Source organism: Echeneis naucrates, chromosome 7 (assembly GCF_900963305.1).
Source record: "Echeneis naucrates chromosome 7, fEcheNa1.1, whole genome shotgun sequence".
Taxonomy (NCBI): Eukaryota; Metazoa; Chordata; class Actinopteri; order Carangiformes; family Echeneidae; genus Echeneis; species Echeneis naucrates.
Window position 1 is genome coordinate 20,632,464 of NC_042517.1, and position 22,902 is coordinate 20,655,365.

Here is a 22,902-nt window from a genome sequence, read left to right on the forward strand (position 1 = left end):
GTGGTCTTCTGCTGCTGTAGCCCATCTGCCTCAAAGTTCGACGTACTGTGCGTTCAGAGATGCTCTTCTGCCTACCTTGGTTGTAACGGGTGGTTATTTGAGTCACTGTTGCCTTTCTATCAGCTCGAACCAGTCTGGCCATTCTCCTCTGACCTCTGGCATCAACAAGGCATTTCCGCCCACAGAACTGCCGCTCACTGGATATTTTTTCTTTTTCGGACCATTCTCTGTAAACCCTAGAGATGGTTGTGCGTGAAAATCCCAGTAGATCAGCAGTTTCTGAAATACTCAGACCAGCCCTTCTGGCACCAACAACCATGCCACGTTCAAAGTCACTCAAATCACCCTTCTTCCCCATACTGATGCTCGGTTTGAACTGCAGGAGATTGTCTTGACCATATCTACATGCCTAAATGCACTGAGTTGCCGCCATGTGATTGGCTGATTAGAAATTAAGTGTTAACAAGCAGTTGGACAGGTGTACCTAATAAAGTGGCCGGTGAGTGTACAGCTTCAATAATACAGAATAAATAAATGTAATGTACACATGTAATAGTATTAAGTTGTTCTTGGATCTATGGATAGAAACCAGTATTAAACACCGACTGACGATTAGTTGTTTAAAATTCAGAGGCTGCGGGCACATGGAATTAAAAAACTCTTTATTTGAAATGCTTCTCCTGTTCACTCGTATTACATTTGGGCAGATTGAAAGACTTCAGTTCCATGTATTGGTCCTTAGCCTATGGCCAGTGTTTCACAGAGAAGTAGCAAGATAGCCACTACAGTAATTCACACATTGCTTGCATACATATTTAAAATAAAATTGACATAAAAATACACAACAATCCATCTTCTTCTATGACTCCTATATACACTCCCAGGGTCCCTCACAATTAGTGTTTCTTTGTCTTCTCCCGTTTCTTCTTTTCTTGGTATTCAAGGATCTTTTTGTGAAATATTCCTGCTGGACAGAGAAGAGCATGGATCAATCAAAAAAAAAAACAAACAAAAAAAAAAAAAAACTATTCTCAGTCATTAAACTTGAGATCAAATGGTTCTGAATGGGCTAACTGGATAATTTAAGTTGACCAGACCTGGAGCAGAGTTAACAATAAAGGTAAATATTTTTCTTTTAATTAGCATTTTTATGCCGTTATTATGACACTACAAGTAAGTCACTTTTTAATAGATTTTTGAGTTGATGTTGCCATGTATAAATACAAAAACACTGAGCTCAAAGAGACACAGGCACAGACACAGACACACCTGGAGGACTAGTCCTGTGCAGGAACCGAGATAATTACCATTATTAACCATAGATTATTATATATAACCATTATTTTTTCTTGTGTATGTGTCTGTTCTCACAGCCTTACCTGAGGGCTGTTGGCCCGACTGCTGCTGCTGTTCCACCTCCTGGATAAACAGGTCAAACATCTGCGTCTGGATGAACTTCTTAATGAAGTGTCGAGTGGTCTTGGACTCAATGGCCTTGTAGAACTTTCTCTTTTCAAACATGCCTCGTTCTCCAGGGTGACTGTATTTGACATAGGAGTTGTAATGGCCAACTGTTTTCACAAAGAAATACAGGAAGGCTTCCGACACCACCCGGTTTAGCTCCTCCACCGCTAACCGAAAGGACAGAAAACAACTGAGATGGTGAGATAATGTTTCTGTTAATAACTGATTCACTAGTGAATGAATTTATTTGCATTTGGCTTACTTGATGTGTTTTGTCTTGTATTTAGTGCCTCTAGAAGTTCCGTTTTGAGCTTTGGTGGCAGAATAGAGCTTTCATCACCAATCTGAAAAGTAAGATTTTACGATTTGATACAACTGTATGTTATCTGAGATGCTCAAAATGATAATTGATAGCCAAAAGATTTGCTATATAATTGATGAAACACTCACTGAAATAATGAAGGTCTCCTGCTTATCCTCAGACAAGTCAACCACCAGCAGCTGTGTTATAGAAAGTAGTAATAAGGGCACAGAATGTGGCAATAATTCCAATATAAATTTACTGGTTATTCAAATACCCAAAATCAGTTTTTGCACAAAGTAACTCAAGTTATGGGTGCTTTTAAGATGTTTTGTTATGTTGTCAGTGATAACTCACATCGCTCTGGTCAGTGACAAGGTCCAGTAAGCGTTTCTGTACTCCCAGCAGGTACGGAGTGGGTGCCATGACTACATCGATCAAGATCTCTGGAACAATGGAGATGAGCGTGTGCTGCCAGGTGAACGGGTAAAGCAGGGCTGCCACTGCATGAATAACCTGGGATAGTGTGCTGCATACCGAAAAAAGAGAGTTGATATTAAACTTCAACATTTTGCCTAGATTTTTTGAATCTGGATGTTGACTGTCAAGTCATTTCACATCTTTCTTATATTAGTGCCCCAGTTTTTCTTACAAAGTGAATATGATCCTTGGTCCATTATTTTTTTTATTTACATTTTTTGAGAAACATCTAAAATGATTTATTTCGATCCCAACATTCGTCATTTGTTATCCTCAGGAGGCTCAGCAGCGTTATGCTTTACGAGCAGTCAAAACTTATTTTGCTGAATAAGTTTGAGTATGTCTCAATGCGATTGTATGTAAGTGAGTAATACCCAAGCTCATTCGCGATGAAAATGATCCGTCTCTCGAGGACAGCAGCAGCAAACACCAGTAACACCTCTTCATCCTTCAGGCAGTCAAATAGTGTGGCAAAGTTGACATGCTCCAACCAGGAATCCAGTGGACGGGTTAACCTGATGATCTTGAAAGCGTGGCCATTGTCACAAATATTATAATATTATTCTTTCACTTTCACATTCTTGTAAGGCAATGCATCCTTCATGCCATCATGTAAACAAAGCTCTTTGTCCCTCTTTCTCCCTGAGGGCGGGTCACATTAGCAGTGTACTGTGACACAAACAATGGTCAGAATGAGTGAAAACTTGAGAGCTGTTGAAACAAGGTATGTGGCCTGATAGAAGAAGTGAGGTAAAGGCTGTGTAATGCAGGACAGGTTTAAACAACTCCACGCAAACACACCCCCTGAAGGATCTCATATCAGTGTTGCACTACACTGTGTGTTAATGTCACAGCAGCCTCTCGATCCAATATCTCCATTATCAGTTTTTTGTAATCACAGCTCACACTTTATACTTTCTCATTGCTCTTGTCTTATGTCACCAATGTAGTCACAACTCCTTGATGCAGCTTGGCTAGAGTCCAAATATGAGGGTATGATCGCAAACCACTAGGCTCAAGAATTCCAGAGGATTCATTAACAACAATCAGTTAGCATTATAGTCTTCAGTTGGCCTAAATATTGCCTATCAAATCCAAAACAATTTACTGATACAGCCACATGCAAAAACATTGTAGAACATTGAGAATAAGTAAGAGGAATAGTTGTTACACTAAAGAATTTAATACCTTGTAAGGCCTTTTTTTTGAAAAAAACTGATTTCAATGCATTTTAGCAGAAGCCCCACAAGGCATGCAAGTGACTGCGTAGTCCCAGCAGCAACATGGAGTCTGCAGTTGCATAATTTTTTTTACCATTCATTATGCTTTGATTGATAAATAAACCAAGAGGTACACAGAGAAGAATACACCATCGACATATGTTGTGAATTTTTTGTGGTTTTTCTTCTCCACATCGTCACGCTCTCTGGGGGTCACCATTGTTGTTTGATTATGTATGCAAATGATGGCATAGAGCATTCTGGGAAATTTTTACTGGTCCTTCCTCGAGAAGTCAGCATCTGAAAACCCTTGAGGAATTGGGACACCACTAACCTCACGGGAATGTGCAAAATTTAGGGGTAGGGCTAAAAAGCAGGGGTAGGGGGTGTATTGGGACTGACCCTAAATTGAGTCTGATTGTGAGTGGTTGTTGGTCTGTGTGTTGGCCCTGTGATGGACTGCTGATTTGTCCAGGGTGTACCCCTCCCTCACCCATTGTGACCTGGGATCACGACCCAGAAACGGAAAAAGCGATAGAATATGGATGCATATTGTCCAGCCCAAATTTATGATTGTATTGTTGTATTTTATATTTCAGATTATTAGCTATTATTTTAAGAAAGATTTTAAAAAAGATGAGCAACTCTGTGGATAAACATAGTCTTGACTATAAAGCATATATTTTAACTGAACTGTTGACAGGATGACGGTGGGGTTTTGGTCTGACCTCAGTGCCTGACTCAGGAATGAAGCTCTTAATCTCCACAGTGTTTCCTGGAGCTGGGAATGGAGCCTCTCGCAGCTTCTGCATGAATGGATAGATCATAGCCATGGAGATCTGACGCCGCTTTTCTACCTCATCAAATATCTGCACACAAATAAAAGAACATTTAATTATACATGAAGCTTCTCAAGCATTGGGGCAATGTGATCCTTACTTTATTGCACTATTAATTTTCAAATTAAGACCAGCGTAAAAAGAAGGAATTACTCTACTAGCTGCTGATAGGCTTTATAAAATTTAACCACTAATAGTAACAGTATTTCAATTTACTGGTCAAATGCTTTAAATTCTTAAAACTTATGGTCTTCACAATCGTAGGTTTTAACATCACGACAAAGTTCATTCATTCATCTTCAACCGCTCATCTGTTTCCAGGTTGCAGGGGGTGCTGGAGCCAATACCAGCTCACTCTGGCTACACCCTGGACAGGTCACTAGTCCACCGTAACACACAGAGACAGACAGAGACCAGCAACCACTCACACTCACACTCAGACCTACAGACAATTTAGTCACCAGTTAATCTAATAGATGGAAGGAAACTCACACAGGGACGGGGAGGACATACAAAGTCTGCAAAGAAAAGCCCCAGGCTGGGAACTGTTTATGCGACCTTCTTACTGTGGGGCAACAGTGCTAACCACTATGCCGCCGTGCTGCCCCAGGACAATGTTTTGTTTTTTAATTTTATGGAATATCTTCAAACAGAGTGTACTGTTTTCTTGGGGAGGGGGTGCAGTTTTGTGGTGTTTCTAGTCACTTCTTCTCATTATTCTGGTGTATATTCAAGAGAATTTTGCCCTCCGCCAACTCCAACATGCCTGTGTCAAGACAAACAATGGCCATCAACTAACTATAGGCTGGTAAAGTATAACTCACTGCATACGTAATCTATTGAGTACATATCAAGAGCTGTCCCCACACACTGATTACAGGATATTAACCAGGTCATGAATCTGGTTCTGTAAGGTTCTACTAATATGTCAAACTGCTCTTCTCTAATTAGAAAAGTCCAGCCATGGTAAGAGCCTGAAGTTTTTCTCTTTAAGATATGTAACTCACCTTGGAGAACAGGCCAAAACATGCCAGACTGCTAATGATGCAGTATGCCTCAGGTGGGCGAGCTCCTCTTCCTTTAGGCTGGAGAATGACAAAATAAAATATTTAATACAATGAGCAAAATGATTAGACACCGAGATGTTTCTGACAACACACTGACCAGTAACCTCCGGCAGTATCCATTTCTTCTGCTGCCATCAATCTCCGTCAGAACAAAGGAGAAAGTCTCACTGTAAACAAAAGAGGAAGAGTAAGATAATATGGTCTATTGCTGCAGTGTTAAGATTTTATTCCTTCCTTTTCCAGTCAACAATATATGAAATGTGACCCATTGTGCTCAAATCTTTGCATACCACAACACAAGTAGTAGTGTACAGTTACAGAAAAGATCTGCTGTACCTATGGTATTCTGTCAGAGGAGCCCAGTTGATGCCCTCTGGGAAACAAAACAGAGTGATTGCCTTTAGTGTCTTCTGTTCTTCCTCTTTCTGATACCTAGCCATCCCATCTTTCTGAAAGCGCACACATGCACACACATGCATGCACACACATGCACACACACACACACACACACACACACACCTGTATTGTCAAATGAGTCAATACATTTTAAAGGTATATTATAATTAATATTATTTTTAGACACCTGCTACAAAATACAAAGCTTTAATTGGAGATAACCTGGCTAATGGTTTTAGGAGGAATTTAGTGGGATTGAGAACCTCACAAGCTGTTAAAGGTTCCAAGTTCATTAAGTTCTCCATGAATAGCTAACATGACACTAGAAATATTTGTACAAAATCTGGACATCCACAATTCTAACTACATACGGCAGCAATGTTAAAACAAGAAATTAAATATAGGCAGTTTCAATTTGATGTTTTTTGTTCCAGTTTAAAAGACTGTTGCAGATCATCAGCTTCAATTATCTGTGTTACAGTGGATGTCCATATATTAGCGACAAAGCATGATATGGTTAACTGTCACTCGGTGTCAAGGTTGATTTGATGTCAGTTGCATGTTTGCACATGAGAAGACATTTGTACTCAGCTCAGGAAGTGTACAATATAATAAGTAAAAAAAATCAATTAAAATACCTATGATAATTAGTCCTGTACTAAGTGAAGGAAACTATGACAAACACTCCAGGTTTACTTTGATAGGTTAACGTCTTTAGTACAATACAAAAGGTTACTGACCTTGGGAAACTGGTAGGTGATCTGAGGCTCATAACTGCTCCCATCGTTAGTCCTCTTGAGGCTCACCACTACCAGATACTCAAAAAAGTACTGACCACTAGCATAGCGCTGCTGCCTGGTTGTGTTGTCTACTACTGCTGGGCCTGGGGACTCTGTTGGCTCCAGATCTTGGACTCCTGCAGAGATATTCATTGTGCATCACCACCTTTTCCAGACAGAAAGGTTAACAGGCCTTTTAAGAGCATCACTTCATCCCTGAGCTTATATTACAGTGATGTCACACCTCCCAACTCTGACTCATTGCAGGTCTATGGCCTAACTGAATGATCACTGCAATCGACATGCAGGACATATCAGACAATCAAGATAAATGGGAAGAACATGAGCAAGTGAAAAGAAGATTGGCATGCATTTAAATTGCTGTTTTAGCTTTGTCATTATGGGTTACTGGGGTACCTACTATCTCTCCTCTTGAATGCACTCTCCCCCTCTATTCAAAGATCAATCACCTTCATACCAACAAATCCAGCACCAGCTTCATCCCGTCTCCTTCACACTCTGCCAGCCATGTGTTCTCTGCTACATTCCTTCCTTTTCATGTAAAACAAAGGCCCAGCAATACAGAGATTTTTCTTACCTTGATAGTATAATGTGTTTTATTTCTGCTGGTGCAGTCCCAAACAAATGCACATGAAAGAAGACAGTTTATTGAACTAAATTTGTTTCCCAAAGGTTTGATTGATTGAAATGATTTGTTGCACGAGCAGAATTTTTTTCCTTGCAGTAACTCTGCAAATAGAGTAGCTTCTAAATTAAAAAATTAAAAAAAGGGTTAGACTTTCAACAGCAGAATCTGGCCAGGGATTCAAACTGTAAGACTAACTAACTAACTGTAGGAACTAACTGCTTTGCAAGACTGCCAGTTTATCCTTTATGATTAGGCTTTAGCAGGCTTTAATTTTGAAATTAAATGCAAATTAAGCTAAGAGCTAGCCTGACCTGGAAAATGAACTACATTTTACCAGTTAATAGGGTTAGGGTTAAACACTGACAATGGGAAAGCTCTTGGATCATGTAGCTGAACACTAGGTTCATTTAAAGAAAATGGACATCACAATGACACAATGGCTATGAAGTTTAATGTTAAAAATGCCAAGAGGAAGCCACAATTCTTGAAACTCTAAATGTCTGCGGAAGTACTTATCATCTTATTTTTAATCTGTTTGAAAGTTCTGTCTATTATCTGTTCAGAGCAGCAGGATATCAGCAATCGTGACACTTTACAACAATCTCACTGAAAGTACAACGCTAAGATTTAAAAAATATATATATTTTTTTTCTGGAACGTATTACTCACCGTCTTTTTTGCCTCTGCGGAAGGAGGACCACATGGCACTGAGTCTCTTTAGAGCACCTTGTTGTCCACTTTCATCTTCAACTGCTTCGATGGAACCTGAAAAACAAAACCAGCAGCTCCTCATTCCTGAAACTAACACAATGCCAGCTTTGCCAAAGTGAATCTGCTGGTTACAGCTTGAATTGTTTTTGATTAAGTTCAGCTCAGGTCTCAGCCAAATGACACTGGTAGATTCAAAATGTCACCACCCTCAATAATCTGGAGGCACTTGACACTTTCTTTGACTTTGAAGTGCCCCAGCAAGTTATTGTAACAGCTACAAATTTTTGAGTCCTCTTGTCAGTAGATGAGTACAGAAATTTTATGAAGTAATCTTCAAGAAGTAATCTTCAAGAAAACAGGGCTTTCACCATGGCTACTATCGGGATGCAGTGTGTCACAAAAATAATTGATAGTAAAGTAGGGGTGTAAAGGTATGAGTTTTCGTACCAAACTGCCTGAATTTTCTGTTTTCTACCTTATTTTCTACAACATTTCTAGTTTATTTCAACTTTCATGGTAAAGCCAAACAAATTTTTATTTTATTGAGTAGTTTGAATGTGAAGCTGAAAATGCTTACAGTATTTTCCACATGGCGCACTTAGATTGATCTTAATTTTATGACTTATTTTTATACCTACCTAGAACGAGGTATGTTTTTATGAAAAATAGAACCATCCTTTGTTCAGGAAACTAGGTTACGTTTAATGTTTTTAATTTGACAATAAATGAAAAATAAGGTTCCCCACTTCTTCTTTTTTTGCATTTTTCTGTACCGAAAATATACTGAACTGTGATTTCAAAACCAAGGTATATGGCAAACTGTGACTTTAACATACCATTACACCCCTAGAGTAAAACACAAAGAAGAAAGTAAGAGAAATTGGTGTAGATCAGTGTAGGTAAAATAAGTCAAATTGTTTGTTAGATGAATAGAGAGTGGGGTCTAGAAAAGTGGTTAGTTACTTGATGTTGACTATTTAGTTTGCATGAACTGCGCAAAGCTCCTGTGTGGGACTGCTTGACAGGAGCTTATGTGGAAAGATCTGTTTTTTAATCTGGCAGATTACTTATTTATAATGCTGATGTAAAATTTAGCCCAGAAACTAGCTGGATGAGGCATATCTTTAGGGCAGTGCTTCTAAATTCCTTTCTTTTTTCTTTTTTTTTTAATGATAATAAGAATACAACTTTATGCAGAGGTGTACTTCTAACAATTTTATAGACAAATGACACTATTTATAGTCGTGGTGGAGAATGGGGGAGTGTGAAATATTTCTTTCTTCTTCCTGGGGGGGTTCGAACAGAAAATAATTGAGAAGCACTGCTTTAGGGTGAGACTCAATCAAACCTGCTTTGTGAAACAAATTCCTTGCACAGGCTTCAGTAAGCTGGCTTACCTCAGTAAATGTGCTGTCAAAAGGACAGACAAACTAAACACCTGATCATGACCCAGCATACCCAAACCACAAAGAACATTCGTTGCCAACACATAACAAGCAGCAAGACACGGTCACTCCCCACATACACACGCACAATGTAGTTATTCCAGACTGAAAAAAACTTGTGTATTTAAATTGGTAATCGCAATGTACTAACGCAGCCATCAACCAAATCTCCATTCCTAACAGACTGCTGAATCATTTGTTTACCTCAGCCTGTGGGGAAAGAACTTTCAAAGTTGTGCTGCATTCAGGTGATGTGGGATAAAAGGCGTTTCTTAACTTTATGTTTACCTCAACTTTCAAATGGTTAATAAACAACAATATTATTATAGTCAATACTAATCTTTTTTCATTCATTCATTGTTCTATTACAAACAAAGAAATACCAAGTGTCACAAATCTAGAAATTTCCTTGCAGGAAAATGCAAGAAAGAAATTGACTCACTGGTTAAAAGTCCAAGTGAGTAAATCTGGTCACACTTATGAAAAATGTAAATAATAAAAAGGTTTGAATGCAAAAATAACTGTTTCTCTCGGAATTAAAAGCAACAGATTAGCAGTATTAATTAATACCAGATAATTCCTGGGAATAACCTAAACTGGAATGAAGTATCAGTTCATTCTCTAGCAAATACTGATGATAGTTTGTCCTTTGCTATATATTATTTTTATATAATGAGGTAAAATTCAGCCTTCAGTCCAACAGCACTTATTACATGTTTTTACATGTTTTTGGAAAAGAAAGATAACTAAGTGCAATGCAGCATATTCTCACATTATTACATTAATCAATCTATTACCAGAACTATTGGAATAGCTAGGCATATGTGAACGAGTGATTGATTTGTCTGGAGTAGCTAGGAACTTAAAGAATACACGTATGCGTGGTTATGCTAAACATGGAGTGACAAGAAAAGTAAGTGCACTCTCTGGAATTCCCTGTGTTTATGTATAAATGTATCCTAGCATATGGTCTGCTCTTCATCAATATTACAATAATGAACAAATTAATCTGTTTTAATGAAAGCCATACAGATTGATGGTAATGTTTTTAGTCAGACTGAATACACAAACATTCACAGTGCAGGATGGAAAGAGTATGTAAATGTCTCAACTAAAACCGTCAAGAGATAATTGGATTCAGGAGTTAGAAGCCTGGAGTCCTATCACTAAAATGATTGATGAAAAAAGGGTGTGGGAGAGAGAGATGGCAAACTATTAAGCAGCCTTGCACAGATACCACTGTGCCTGCTATTACTATATCAAATGGGCACATTGCTGGGTGCTGGTGGAGCAGTGGGTAGTGCACATGCCCCATAAACAAGAGCCTACAAGTTTCTCAATGACAACGCTGTTTCAGTACCAGCTTGTATCATTTGCTGCATGTCATTCTCCACTCTCTCTCCTAATATGCACTCTTCAAGCTGTCCTAAGTTATAAGGCCAGAAACAAATCTTGAAAAAAGTGTAATCAATGCAGTAAAGTCATTTTTCTTTTATGCACAAGCCTCCATTCAAAGGCTTTATTTTGCTTTACTTTAGTTTATTTTAATCATTCAATGTTAATATTTGTGCTGGAAATCGCAGGAAATCTTTGTATTACACTACAGTATTTGGAAATTGGTTGTGTACTAAAAGGACAAGTTAAATTCAAAAGTTTTAAGTTGTAAATTACTGTTATTTCTGTCCTGTTCAACTAGCCTGTTGGCAAACTAAAGAGAGAGAGAGAAAAATAAATATTTGATGCTTTGCCAATAATATTGTTACTGCTAAAATATTGAAAAATATTGGGATATCAGTTTTGATCCATATCTCCCACCCCTTATGCCAACACTCATCAATTAACACAATGTTATTCAACTTTGTTAAATTCCAATTTCTTGGAAGTATCACTTCCCAATGTATATTGACCAGCCAACTTAATGACCAGACTTCAGGAATGAACAGTTTCTTTTGTTCCCACCTATGATACTACAAAATAGCCACCTATTACTTTAAGTAAGTACAGCTCTCTCAAAAATCAAATAATGTTCCATCATGTTTTGTTTTGTCTGTCTCCAGTGATTCCCCAGGTCAAGAAAGGTAGACTATATGTATATGACAACCTCAAAATTCAGTGCATGCAGAAGAATAAAATTAATACATCATGTCCAGTGCTTCCAAGGAACACAAATATCAAGCACCCTCTGCAAAAGGGGATGTAACAGGGGTGTAGGTAGACTTTTCATAGGTGAATATGTCAGATCTGGAGAGAAACCACAATAGAACTACTCTGGTTGCAAGCTATATTGACTGGGCTTTTGCTGTACTAGTGTTCCTGGAGCAGTTGCGCTGTTTATTAGCCAGGTAAACCAAAGCTAGCCTGAGTTTACAGCTGTGCATTAATGTCATAAAATACTACCTGCATGACTCACAGTCAGTTGTGATTCAGATCTTGTAAACTGGCTTTCCTGTTCTTAAAAGAGTGACTCAGCTTCTGCAATCCTGTAATCTGTTCTGACATTGCACACATGCTATATTGTGACATAAGTATTACTGTGAGAAGCAGCAGCAAAAACGCAAGAGAGGTAAGGATGGTAGTGAGGGTACCCATCAGAGCAGAGGGTTACAGTAGCGGGTGCATGTACAGTCCAATGTAAATGGTTACTGGGATTTTGCTGGTAAATAAATGCTACAGCTCCATAAAATGGAAATTCCCTTCTGTCCCCCGTGCCCCAACACATTGAGTCACTCAGATATAAGAAAGAAGAAGAAGAAGAACTCAACTTAAATGTTTTCAGACAGGAAGGGGAAACATGAAGATGTTCAGGCAGAGAGCAGAAAGATGGAGGAGAGACTTATGGTTCAAGGACTACTGTCATGAAAAGGTATGTTTTAATTTGGTCCATATTTTTCAGCAGCTTAGTACGCAGCTGAATCAAGTCTTTTAGTTGGTTGTAAATATTACCACACAACACTGGTTTGTCCCTATGCCAACAAGAAAGGTAAGGTTGTCATGTAATATAATTTTAACTGTGTGCTTATTTGCTAATCAGAGGCAATGCTGAGACAAACAAACAATTGGAGATCATAATACAGGGAATCTTTTTGTTGAAGTAAATTTAATATAACTTTGTAACCAAAGCACTTTGATGAAAACTTCATATTTTTAAGGAAAGTTTTTTTCAATTCTAAAACTATTTTGGAAGTTCCAAGTAATGTATATCATTCTCTGGTTGCTTTGATTTCACTTTCTGCTCCCTTGTTCATCCCCTGAGAAGCTCGATGGGATTGAAGTACAGAGTTTGTCTTTATCAAAAGAAACCACCTTTTGCTTTGTTTCGCTGTATGATAAAGCCCTGTCTAACCAGTACTCATTCGTTCCTTCCCTTTTCTGACAGCAGTATACAGACCTACTTCCTGTAGTACAGAGTTGTCCTAATGATGCAGCAGGTGCAGTAACACAGTTTGTTCCAATACTACCTTCGTCATCAACAAAGCAAGCCCCATCAATTTTGCGACTGGACTATGAATTCTATTTGGCAAATGGTAATGGGGTGCCATTTAATTACTATGTCTCTCAGGTAATTGATGACACAAAGCAACACTCACCCATTTATACTAACTTTTTGATCACACACGCTCACTTGCCAATGATATATCAGGCCCAATTAGATTTTTCTTTTCTAATTTCATGAGTAGTTTTCCCCTTTTGTGACATAACTCCAAGATGTCCTAGTTTCACTTCTAGTCTTGCTCCTGACAACTAACCTTCAGTAAGCCACAGTAGATAACCTCTATTGACAGAACAAGGCGTTTGTGTTGGTGGTTAAAAAGCAAGCACCTTGCAGTTGCATAGCTTTGCACTTTGCTGCAGCGGAACAACCCTAGCCCTAAAAACCATTTAAAATGTAAGCCATCTTAGGTTGCTGTATCATCTTTGAGACTTTGATAGTCTATGTGCTACTTTTGCCATTCAGCGCTGATGTGTGTGTAAATAACAACCCTGTTGAACAGCTTCACACCCTGTGGCTGCTGAACATGTTACAACGCCATGCAGTACAATGAGCAAAGCAAAGGCCCTGTCTCTAACATCCAATCAAAACTGCTTGGATCCTGTTTGCATGTCCTTTTTCAGTCAGAAAGCCACCGTAACAAACACCGTGAAATTGATTTTTTGTTTTTTTTTGTTTTTTTTACAAATTCGCTTAAATTCTCAAAACTTACAAAACTAAATGTACTAAAGAACTGATTGTCCTAGTTGATGCAAATGAAATCTCATAAAAATTATGCTTTCTTTGTGGTATAACATTCATTGAAAGTCCAATATGACAAAGATTTAACACGCAAAGGGAAGAAGATAAATGTATTGCTAACATGAAAAAATCTATTGCTGTCCAAGCAATCTACTCCTTACCCAGTTAAGCAAATTTCCATTGATTTAGACACGTTGAAGTAAACTCACTTTATCTGGGCTGAGCATTTATTATAGGGGTTTAATTTCCCAAAGCAGTAAAAACTCTGGCCGTAATAACACACTGCGGACCCGGATATGCAAATACACACAAACCTGCTAGACAAAAATCATCAGCGCAGAGCGCACGTCCCGACAGGTACGCAACAGGACATGTTGGAGAGTAAAAATTTAAAATAAAAAATAAAAAAACAGAAACAAAAACAGAATAAAAAGAGCTTTAAACCCGGGTGTAACTAACAGCTGCTCTCCGGGTTTGAACTTCAGGTAAACAGTGGAATCACCGTCAGTAAAGTAAACGGCAGTTACCGGCCTGGGCTGTGATCTGTACTCACTCCATCTGCTCTTTAACGGCCCTTTCCTTCTCTTCTTCGTCACCGTGTCACTCATTGCGACGACACTTTACAAACAAACCGTGGTCCTCGGAAAAAACAGTCGGTGACACGGTCTCGTCGTCGGCTCCATACCGCTACACGGATTTCATACTGTTGGGTGCTCAGAGCCGCCACAGACAAACTGAACCGTGCTGAGCCCTGAGCCACCTACTGCTGAGAGGTGCTGCGTTCAATGTATGTGCGATTAAAGCGGAACGTTAGGTGTTCCGGGAAAAGGGAAACCTGCTTTGCTGCCAAACAGACGCTAGTCAGTCCCAAATAATAATAATAATAATAAAAAATAATAAAAATAATAATAATAATAATAATAAAAAACAATTACACCGATCCGGAAGTCTTCTCATCAGGGACTCCTGTTATTATATAGTTATTATTTACTTTGTCATAGAGACTGAGCTGGAGAACAACAACTGCCTTAACACGTGGTGTCCTTAAAGCTGTCAAACTGAAACAATACGCAGACAAGGAAACTCTAACTTGTTAAATGTTTCGGGGCTTTATCAGATCTTCTATTTTGACAAACTTTTACACATACGCTGTTCAGGAGCTCTTGGAATGATTAAGCTAAACAAATTTAGGATTTCCAGAAACAAGCTGCTCAGCACCAGTGGTGGGCAAAGTACACCCTGGTGTTTGACTCAAAGTACAGATCCTCCTGGTCAAATGTCACTCCAATAAAAGGGAAAGTAGCGAAATTAAACTATGACTTGTGTAAAAGTACAGGAATACTTGCTTTTAAAAATACTTAAGTACTCAAAATACTTTTCATCTCAATACAATAGGCCATGTCATGAAACAGTACATTCAAGGAATCTGACTAAAATAATGCAGTAAATGAATTGATGAATTGTATAAGAAGCAAATCCTATAGAAACGACATTTAACTGTCAAAAGGACCAACGCTGTAATTGTCCTAAATAAAGTGTTATTGTAAAAGTTAAAATAAAATCTCTAGAAACTGAACTTAAAGCCAACGAAAGAAAGTTTAATTTGGAGTGACAGCCCAGTGCACAGCACAATTTTTCATCTGCAATTCTCTCCTTGTTCTCCCCCATCTTCCGTTCCACTCCTTCACTCTATTCCTTTGCTCTCCCTCTCAACTACAGCCACAGCACTTGAAGACAAGAGATGCGCATGAATGGAGTTTATAGAATTACAAGTACTTCACAGAAATGCGGTGGAGTCAAAAGTACAAAGTATCCAAAAATAAATCACTCAAGTAAAATACAGATCATAAAAAAACTATACTTAAGTAAATTTACTTCTTTACTGTCCACCACTGTTCAGCACCAATGAACAGTTGACCCAGTCACATCAAGGGGTTTATCAAAACTGTTAGATTTGATTAAAAAAAATCCTGCTAAAGAAAAGGAGGAAAAGGAAAGATTTTTCCCTTAATGTTCTTTCTGAATGCACCTCAATCATTCAAAATGTCAGGTTATAATAACCAAGCTCTACATCTGTATGAATATGATTACATTTTACTAATGCACTGGTAACCAAGCACCTGTTTCTGGACTCTCATGCATTCCTGCCATGTCCCTGAGGACTGAGGATTGTCACTTGTCTCACCTTGAAGTCCATGATACATCTGTGGTTTATTACATCAGTCTTCAGGAAATATGGGCATATGGAAGTGTTCAAGAAGGACTGAAAATACCTTCCAGAGTTCATAGTGTAGGGATGTTGAACATATGGGGTTACCATGGTTACCCAGGGAAGCTTTGAATAAATTGTATAAAAAGAAGGGGAACAAACAATCATAGGAATAACCCGAAGCCTGTACTGGCCTCTGCTACCACTCAATCACTGACCAAGTGATGCTAACTAAGTCTTTGAGGGTTCAGCACTAACGTTTTAGTGGGTATATTGGAACCAGTGAGGCATGAATGAAGCAGCTGATCAGCAAAAATGCAGCAGCACTGCCTTGGGAAATTATATGGGTCATCTAGTCATTTCCACATTTTCATGTTACCTTGTGACAGTCCAGTACTCTTCTTCCTGTCCTGGGTATTGTGTAGTTCTGAGGTGGCATCACCATCTGCAACCCATTCTAGAAATACGGTGCAAAAGCAAAATTATGATGGTCAGGGCTAAAAGGTTTGCATTTACAACTCTAATTACAAAAAACTTGGAACACTTGATAAAATATAAATTAAAAACTAAATTCAATGATTTGTAAATCTCACAGATATATTTTTTCATAATGGCAAAAATACACCATGAAATGAGTTCATTCTGAATTTGATGACAGTGACACATCTGAGAAAAGCTGGAACAGGGATACAAAAGACTGAAAAACTAAAAAAACAAACAAACAAAAAAGAAACAGCTGGAGGAACATTTTGCAACTAATAAGGGGAATGGGCATCAGGTTACTAGCATGATTAGGTATAAAAGGGCATCTTAAAGAGGCAGAGTCCAATCTGCAAAACAAACAAACAAACAAACAGACAACACCACCCCCTCAACCCCCCTAACCCTAACCCTTTGTGGACACTTTTTTTGGAAACCAACCACTAAAGAGGAGAGGGACCATCCGCCTTGTTATCCACACTCAGTTTAAAAGCCTTGATCTCTGATGGCATGATGGCAAAGGCATTAATGCCTTTGACAAGGGAGGCTTGTGAATCTGGACAAGCACCACCAATGCTGAAAAGGTATAAACAAGATTTGCAACATATGCTCCCCTAAAGATGATGTCTGTTTCCAAGAAGGCCATGCACATTTCAGTCAGACAATGCTAACCTGCATACAACATATATTACAACAGCATGATAGATAGAATCATATATCAGACAAGAATGGGACAACATTCCTCTCTCAAAAGTTAAGTAACTGGTCTTCTTAGTTCCCAGAAATATGCAGACTGTTGGTAAAACAAGAGGGAATGCTGCACATTTAGTAAAGATGGCCCTCAACTATTTGAGAAGTCTTGCTGCCATCAAATTCAAAATGTATATTTTTTTCTTAAAATGTTATACTTTCTACTTTAAACATTTGAAATGTTGACTTTGCGGTATTCTGACAAAATATGAGTTTATTTTGGTTTACAGAGCGTTCAAACTTTTTTGGATTTGGCAATTGTGAAATAGTTGGCATTCTTAATAAGGGAACTAACTTTTATTTTTGTCATGTTAATGTACAAAAATTTCTGCCCACTGTTATTGTTTTTGTTGATTTGACACAGTAAGCCTACTGCTGAAAGGTATGAAAGTGCTGCATACCCTTATCCTTTCTTGATGTCTCTCGGACAGATGAAAAAGACAGCAACCCTCTCCGGTGTGGACAACTAGTTTCCTCATAACTGTTGTGCCTTTCTGTCGGAAATTCACATTGACATGCAAGAATGAAAGACTTATCAGTTATAATAAGGTGTTTTAGATCTCAGTGAGTGTGCCACATGAGCCACTATTTTACTTTTAACGCGGAGAGATGAAAAGCTGAAGTTCCTCCTTCTTGTTGGAGACAGTTTGTCCTCCATACTCTGAGAAAAAAAGAGACAAATTTAAATTAAGGATAAGTGGTGGAAGAAAAATATGGAAATCAATTTGTGTGGTTGAAAGAAATATTGTATATAACATCAGCATCAGATGTAATGCAGTTTTTTGTCTCATTGACAGAAGAAATAATAACAATAAACCAAAGAATGCAAAAAAAAAAACAAAAACATACAAATACAAATAGTTCTAATTTGGATGGTCATAAAATTTGGTGCAAACATTTGCTCTTATCAGTCTGGTTAAAATACATATTTCTTCAAAGTGATTTCACCAGATGAGAGGTGGTGTTGCTGTTTCTTCTCCTGTGTTGTTGTTGTTGTTTTTTTAATCTGCTCTTCCTTTTCTTTAGTGTGTCTTTGTATCCCCCTGTCTGTGTTCTCTTTGTTTCTATGAGGCCCTTCATGCTTCATCTGTTTCACCTGCAGCTCATCCCTCATCTGCTTAAGCAACCAAACAAGAGCTATTTTTAAGACAAATTTTCTGTTACCCTCCTGTGGCATCTGCCTGGCTTCATGCTCAATATTTCTAATCAATGTACTTATCTTGCCTCTTTTCCCTGTCCTGATCTCCTGAGACCTCACCAAAAGAGTCATCTGCTCTGCTTACCCTCCTCAAGTCAACTCCAACAGCTTTGGGTTGGCTGAATGCAATTCCAGCTAACGTTGGGTAATATTAGGGTACACTCTGAACAGACTGCCAGAAAAAACAACCTTTCAAACTTACACTCATACATATGTGCCATTTAGAGTCATCTCATGTATACAGTGTACATGTCTTTGGACTTCAGGTGGAAGCTAGAGCACCCAGATGGAATTCATGCATGCTTAATCCTACTGACTCACAATAAAGACAAATTTGCTGTGGTTAAGTATGCTGCCCAGAGTAGGAACATACACATTTGCTTTGTTTTTGCATGCAAATGTTTTTAAATGTAATGCGTCCATTTATTTCTAAAGTAGAAACTCACACTGTTCCTGCAAAGGACATTTTATGTAAACAGTATATTCGTCTGAGTTTTGGATCCCTGCTGTCTAGTGTTTACTTGACTTTTACAACTTGGTGGGTCTGCAGTGACCTTTCAGACTCAAGTGAGTGTCAAGCGGCAGCCAGTGATACTAGTTGCTACAAGTACAATGTTTTACTGCCACTACTATTACTGGCTCCTTTGTCTGTGACTACAGTCTTATACTGCATGTACTTTATACAAAGAATGCTGTTTTTGCACATGTTGCAGGAGCCACAGCATACACCAAACTCCAAATTACCCTGAGATTGTGGGAAATGAGAATAACCTATGGGAAAATTATCCAGCACAAGTGCACAAGTAGGATATATCGTGGTAGGGTTAGAGGAGCATTAAATTAAGTGATACTAATACTAACAAGTAATAATGAGTGGTTAGCATGTCTCAAATAATTTCTAATTAGTATGAAGAATGTCAACTGTCACTGCCAATCATGACTTTAATTTGCTTTAATTGCTATTATTACTCAACTAGTATCTACAGTAAAACCGGCAGAATTGAGCTCTCTGAGATCTCCTTCCAACCTGTGTCTCTTTGTGCTCCAATGTCTCCACCTGCCTTTAGTCGGCCTGGGCTTACCACACTGCCACCACCATAAATGTCTATGCTTCACTCCTTTCTTCATTTCCATTCTGTTGTTCATCCCCTCTGACAGCCCCCAGCTTCAATTTACATTTAAATACCTTTCCCACGTTGTGTATGCTTCTATGTCCAAACCTAAAACTAACAATTATCATTGTCTTATCTTTTTTTGGGAGATGGCGATATGTAGCAATGGTAAGAGCGGTTGGTCTGTTTAGCCCAAGTACAGTGCTAGGTTCAAAAATACACAGACACCACTAAAGCTCCTTTTTCTTTTTTCTTTTTTATGAATTTCATTTTAGACCTACTATCAATAATTTAAGGTTTAAGATAGGTACTCAGTTACAATTTTTACATTGTTTGTGTTTGAACAGTGTTAGAGAGATCAGAGATTTTTCCAACATTTTCGAGCACCTTATTGATGGAAGAGTGACACTCAAAACTAAAAATAAATAAATGAAATGTTTCCTGCTTCAAAATGTTCACTTGCAACCCTAAATTATACATAGGTCTGAGCGTGAGTGAGGGCAGGGTACACCCTGGACAGGTTACCAGTCCATCACAGGGCCAACACACAGAGACAGACAGAGACCAACAGCCACTCACTGAGTGTGAGCTGGTATTGGCTCCAGTAAGCCCCAACACCCAGAAAGGGATAAGTGGTAGAAGATGAAATGAATGAATGAATGTTCACCTCCTCCCTTATATATCCCACCCACTAACAGGTATCCTGATGACGAGATAATCATTGTTATTCACCTAACCCTGGGGTAGGCAACCTTCAACATTAAAAGATCCATTTGGGTGTTGTTCCCACCAAATAAAACCCACCTGGAGCCACAAAGCCTACCTTAGCTTACCGGTGGTGAAGAGCTCAAAATAAGTCACCAGCCTGTCAGCAACAGGTGACACAAACAAGGTGGGACAATTATTTCAATCGACAAAATATTTAAAGAAGAAAATGTTTTATTTCAATGTTGCAAGATGACCTAAATCTCTAGAATCACAACTATTACATTAAAAAAATAACCAAATAGGAAAAGAGTATTTAAACTGAAAAGCTATTTTATATTGCAACTATTTTATCAAAGCCACAGGGAGTACAGCAGAGAGAGGAAAGAGCTGTGGGTTGCCGACCCCTGACCTAACCTATCAGTTGTCAGAATGTTACGCCTGATCAGTGTATGTCTTAAAAGAAATACTGCACGATGCTGGCTGCACAGAGGAAGGCATGTATAGTTGATCAACTCCAGTGTCGATTAGTCAATAGGTAAAAAGTGTATAATTTGCACAACATATCTTTGTGGTTTTCTGAATGCATGAAGAAATGTAATTGTGAAAAGAATTCAGGAAACAATGTATTTCTCGAAAGAATTTGGGAAAGAATGTGAATGTATGAAAGGTATGAAGGACTGTAAATGTACAAGGAAGGAGGGAAAAGAGAGCAAGAACCACTCACGCTCTCATTCACACCTACGGTCAATTTAGACTCATCAGTTAACCTAGAAATGCAAATCACCTAAGTCTTGAAGTGGAGATGACAGGAAAGACACCATCACAGTTACTAAACTTAATACTAAAGAGTAAAGTAAAAAGGTGCTAGTACTACATACTGGTGCATATAAGCTTACTTCAGTCACTTGTTAAGATACAGACAGTGAAATACAGAACCGGCGACAATAATGACCAGAAAAATGCTGTCATTTCCCATCTGACTGGGTATTAGTAACTTCTTCACAAAGCATGTAGTACAACACAGAAGGGTCAAGATCTCAGATTAGGACACATTAGTCCAAAACCACCAACATCCCAACGACTCATTTGGGGGATATAGTCATTCATATTAGTCTTATTAGTCTTCGACCATTTCCAGGTTGGAGGGGGGCTAGAGCCAATCCCAGCTCTCACTGGGTGAGGGCAGGGTACAGCATGGACAGGTCACCAGTCCATCACAGGGTCAACAGACAGAGACAGACAGAGAACAACAACCACTCACACTCAGACCTACGGACAATTTAGAGTTGCCAGTTAACCTAAAAATTATGTCTTTGGATGGTGGGAGGAAAGAGGAGTACCAGAAGAAACGAACGTAGACAACATATAAACTCTGCACAGACCCCAGGCTGGGAACCGAACCTACAACCTTCTTGTTGTGAGGCAACTAGAAGCTGCTAAAAACTATGCCGCCATGCTGGCCACCAGGAGCTTTGCCAGTATTGTCAAATTAGGCCAATCTGTGTGTTAAAATGATTATCATTTATCTTTTGGAAATTATGAATTTATATTTCTGGCATTAAAATACATTGAAATACTCCTACTCTGAAAGCATTTTTTTAAACATACATTTTACAGTAAAGTGACAGGAAAAATGTAATTCCACAAAAAATTGTGTATTGTGTGCAATTTAAGCTTATTGCAGAAGAACTTTTCAAGACAGGTACACAGTTAATCAAAAAACTTTACTTTTTTTTTTTTCAGGGTGGATTTACTGAGAGGAAACCTCTCTGGTAACTTTTTGTCCCCTTCCCCTTGATTAAAATCAAAAGGATGTGCACTTCAAATTCTCACCACAGGGAGTAAAAGTGAAGTTGTCAAGATCAAAGTTCTCTATTCCTCCTGCCATGTGATATTTACAGGAAATGTCTGTTTCTCAAATATTTTCAACTGTACATACAATAAACTTGAAGTTTTGTTCTGCCTTCCCAATGGGCCAAGACTGATGTTTTGCACCTTATTCTCCAGAATACATATTCATATAATCTTTTCTAGTCTGTTTGAAAGTATAATTTTGATCATAAGCATAATTAAACACTTAGCATGGCTACAAAATGAAAAAACAAAGAGCGGTGAATGCACTCACCACCTGTTTTTGCTGTGACATTTTGCCAGTTTGTCTTTCCCAGAACAGATGAAAGAAGTATGTCTATCTCCCAGATCCACTGTTAATGTACTGGTTTTGGCATAACTATAATGTTTGTATCAATGAATAGAAGCTAAGAATGTCCTCTCAGTTTACGGAGTCACCCTGTATATCTGCAAAGAGTAACATAGAAGCAGGATGTTAACATCTATGAGGAAGTGTGCATCTTGAAATGGTAAGCTCACGGACTGCACTCTCACGCTGGGATTTCCTCTTTCAATGTTAAACCGTAGTGCAGCAACGCAAAAGACGAAGTGGGTGTTTTTATGCATGCCTGCATATGCATTTAATAGTGCGTGCAATGAAACGTGTTCATCCACTTTTAAAACCAACGAAACTCTGTATGACATGGATTTGTTTTGTAATGTTTATACTACATGTTGTGTCTTTTGAGGCTGCTTATATCAGCATGTGCACTTAAGTATATATACACATATATATATATATATATATATATATACATATACATTTAATGTTGAGCCTGCAGAAGAAGAAACAGAACTGCTTCACATCAGCCATACTTTTTAGATTTCTGTTATGTGCACCTTCCCTTCATGATTATGGCAAGCTGTCTGTTGAGTGTACCTCCCTCACTTCTAGTTCTCCCAGTATGTCTTGTCCTGGCACATTTTGTCTCATTCTCCTGTGTCCTTGTCATGTGTGTACTCCTCAGCAGGA

At 38.5% G+C, this 22,902-nt stretch overlaps 1 protein-coding gene across 6 annotated transcripts; it reads right to left on the bottom strand.

The window, feature by feature from the left end:
* Positions 1–641: 641 nt before the first annotated feature.
* Positions 642–22,369, bottom strand: dennd2da (DENN/MADD domain containing 2Da). 6 transcript variants are annotated; one of them, XM_029506157.1, is made up of 16 exons: positions 22,165–22,369; positions 17,616–17,682; positions 17,423–17,515; positions 16,171–16,248; positions 7,865–7,960; positions 6,508–6,683; positions 5,708–5,820; positions 5,469–5,538; positions 5,312–5,389; positions 4,194–4,334; positions 2,620–2,768; positions 2,123–2,294; positions 1,915–1,965; positions 1,727–1,808; positions 1,380–1,540; positions 642–967 (listed from the first exon to the last, which is right to left on the bottom strand). In XM_029506157.1, the coding sequence occupies exons 1-16, from the start codon at positions 22,183–22,185 to the stop codon at positions 869–871; spliced, it is 1,647 nt and encodes a 548-aa protein (XP_029362017.1). In that variant the 5' UTR covers positions 22,186–22,369; the 3' UTR covers positions 642–868. The 6 variants fall into 6 exon arrangements, with proteins under 6 accessions (XP_029362017.1, XP_029362016.1, XP_029362018.1 ...); XM_029506156.1 differs by having other exon boundaries at positions 1,380–1,631; positions 22,168–22,363; XM_029506158.1 differs by having other exon boundaries at positions 642–964; positions 22,165–22,363.
* Positions 22,370–22,902: the final 533 nt, after the last annotated feature.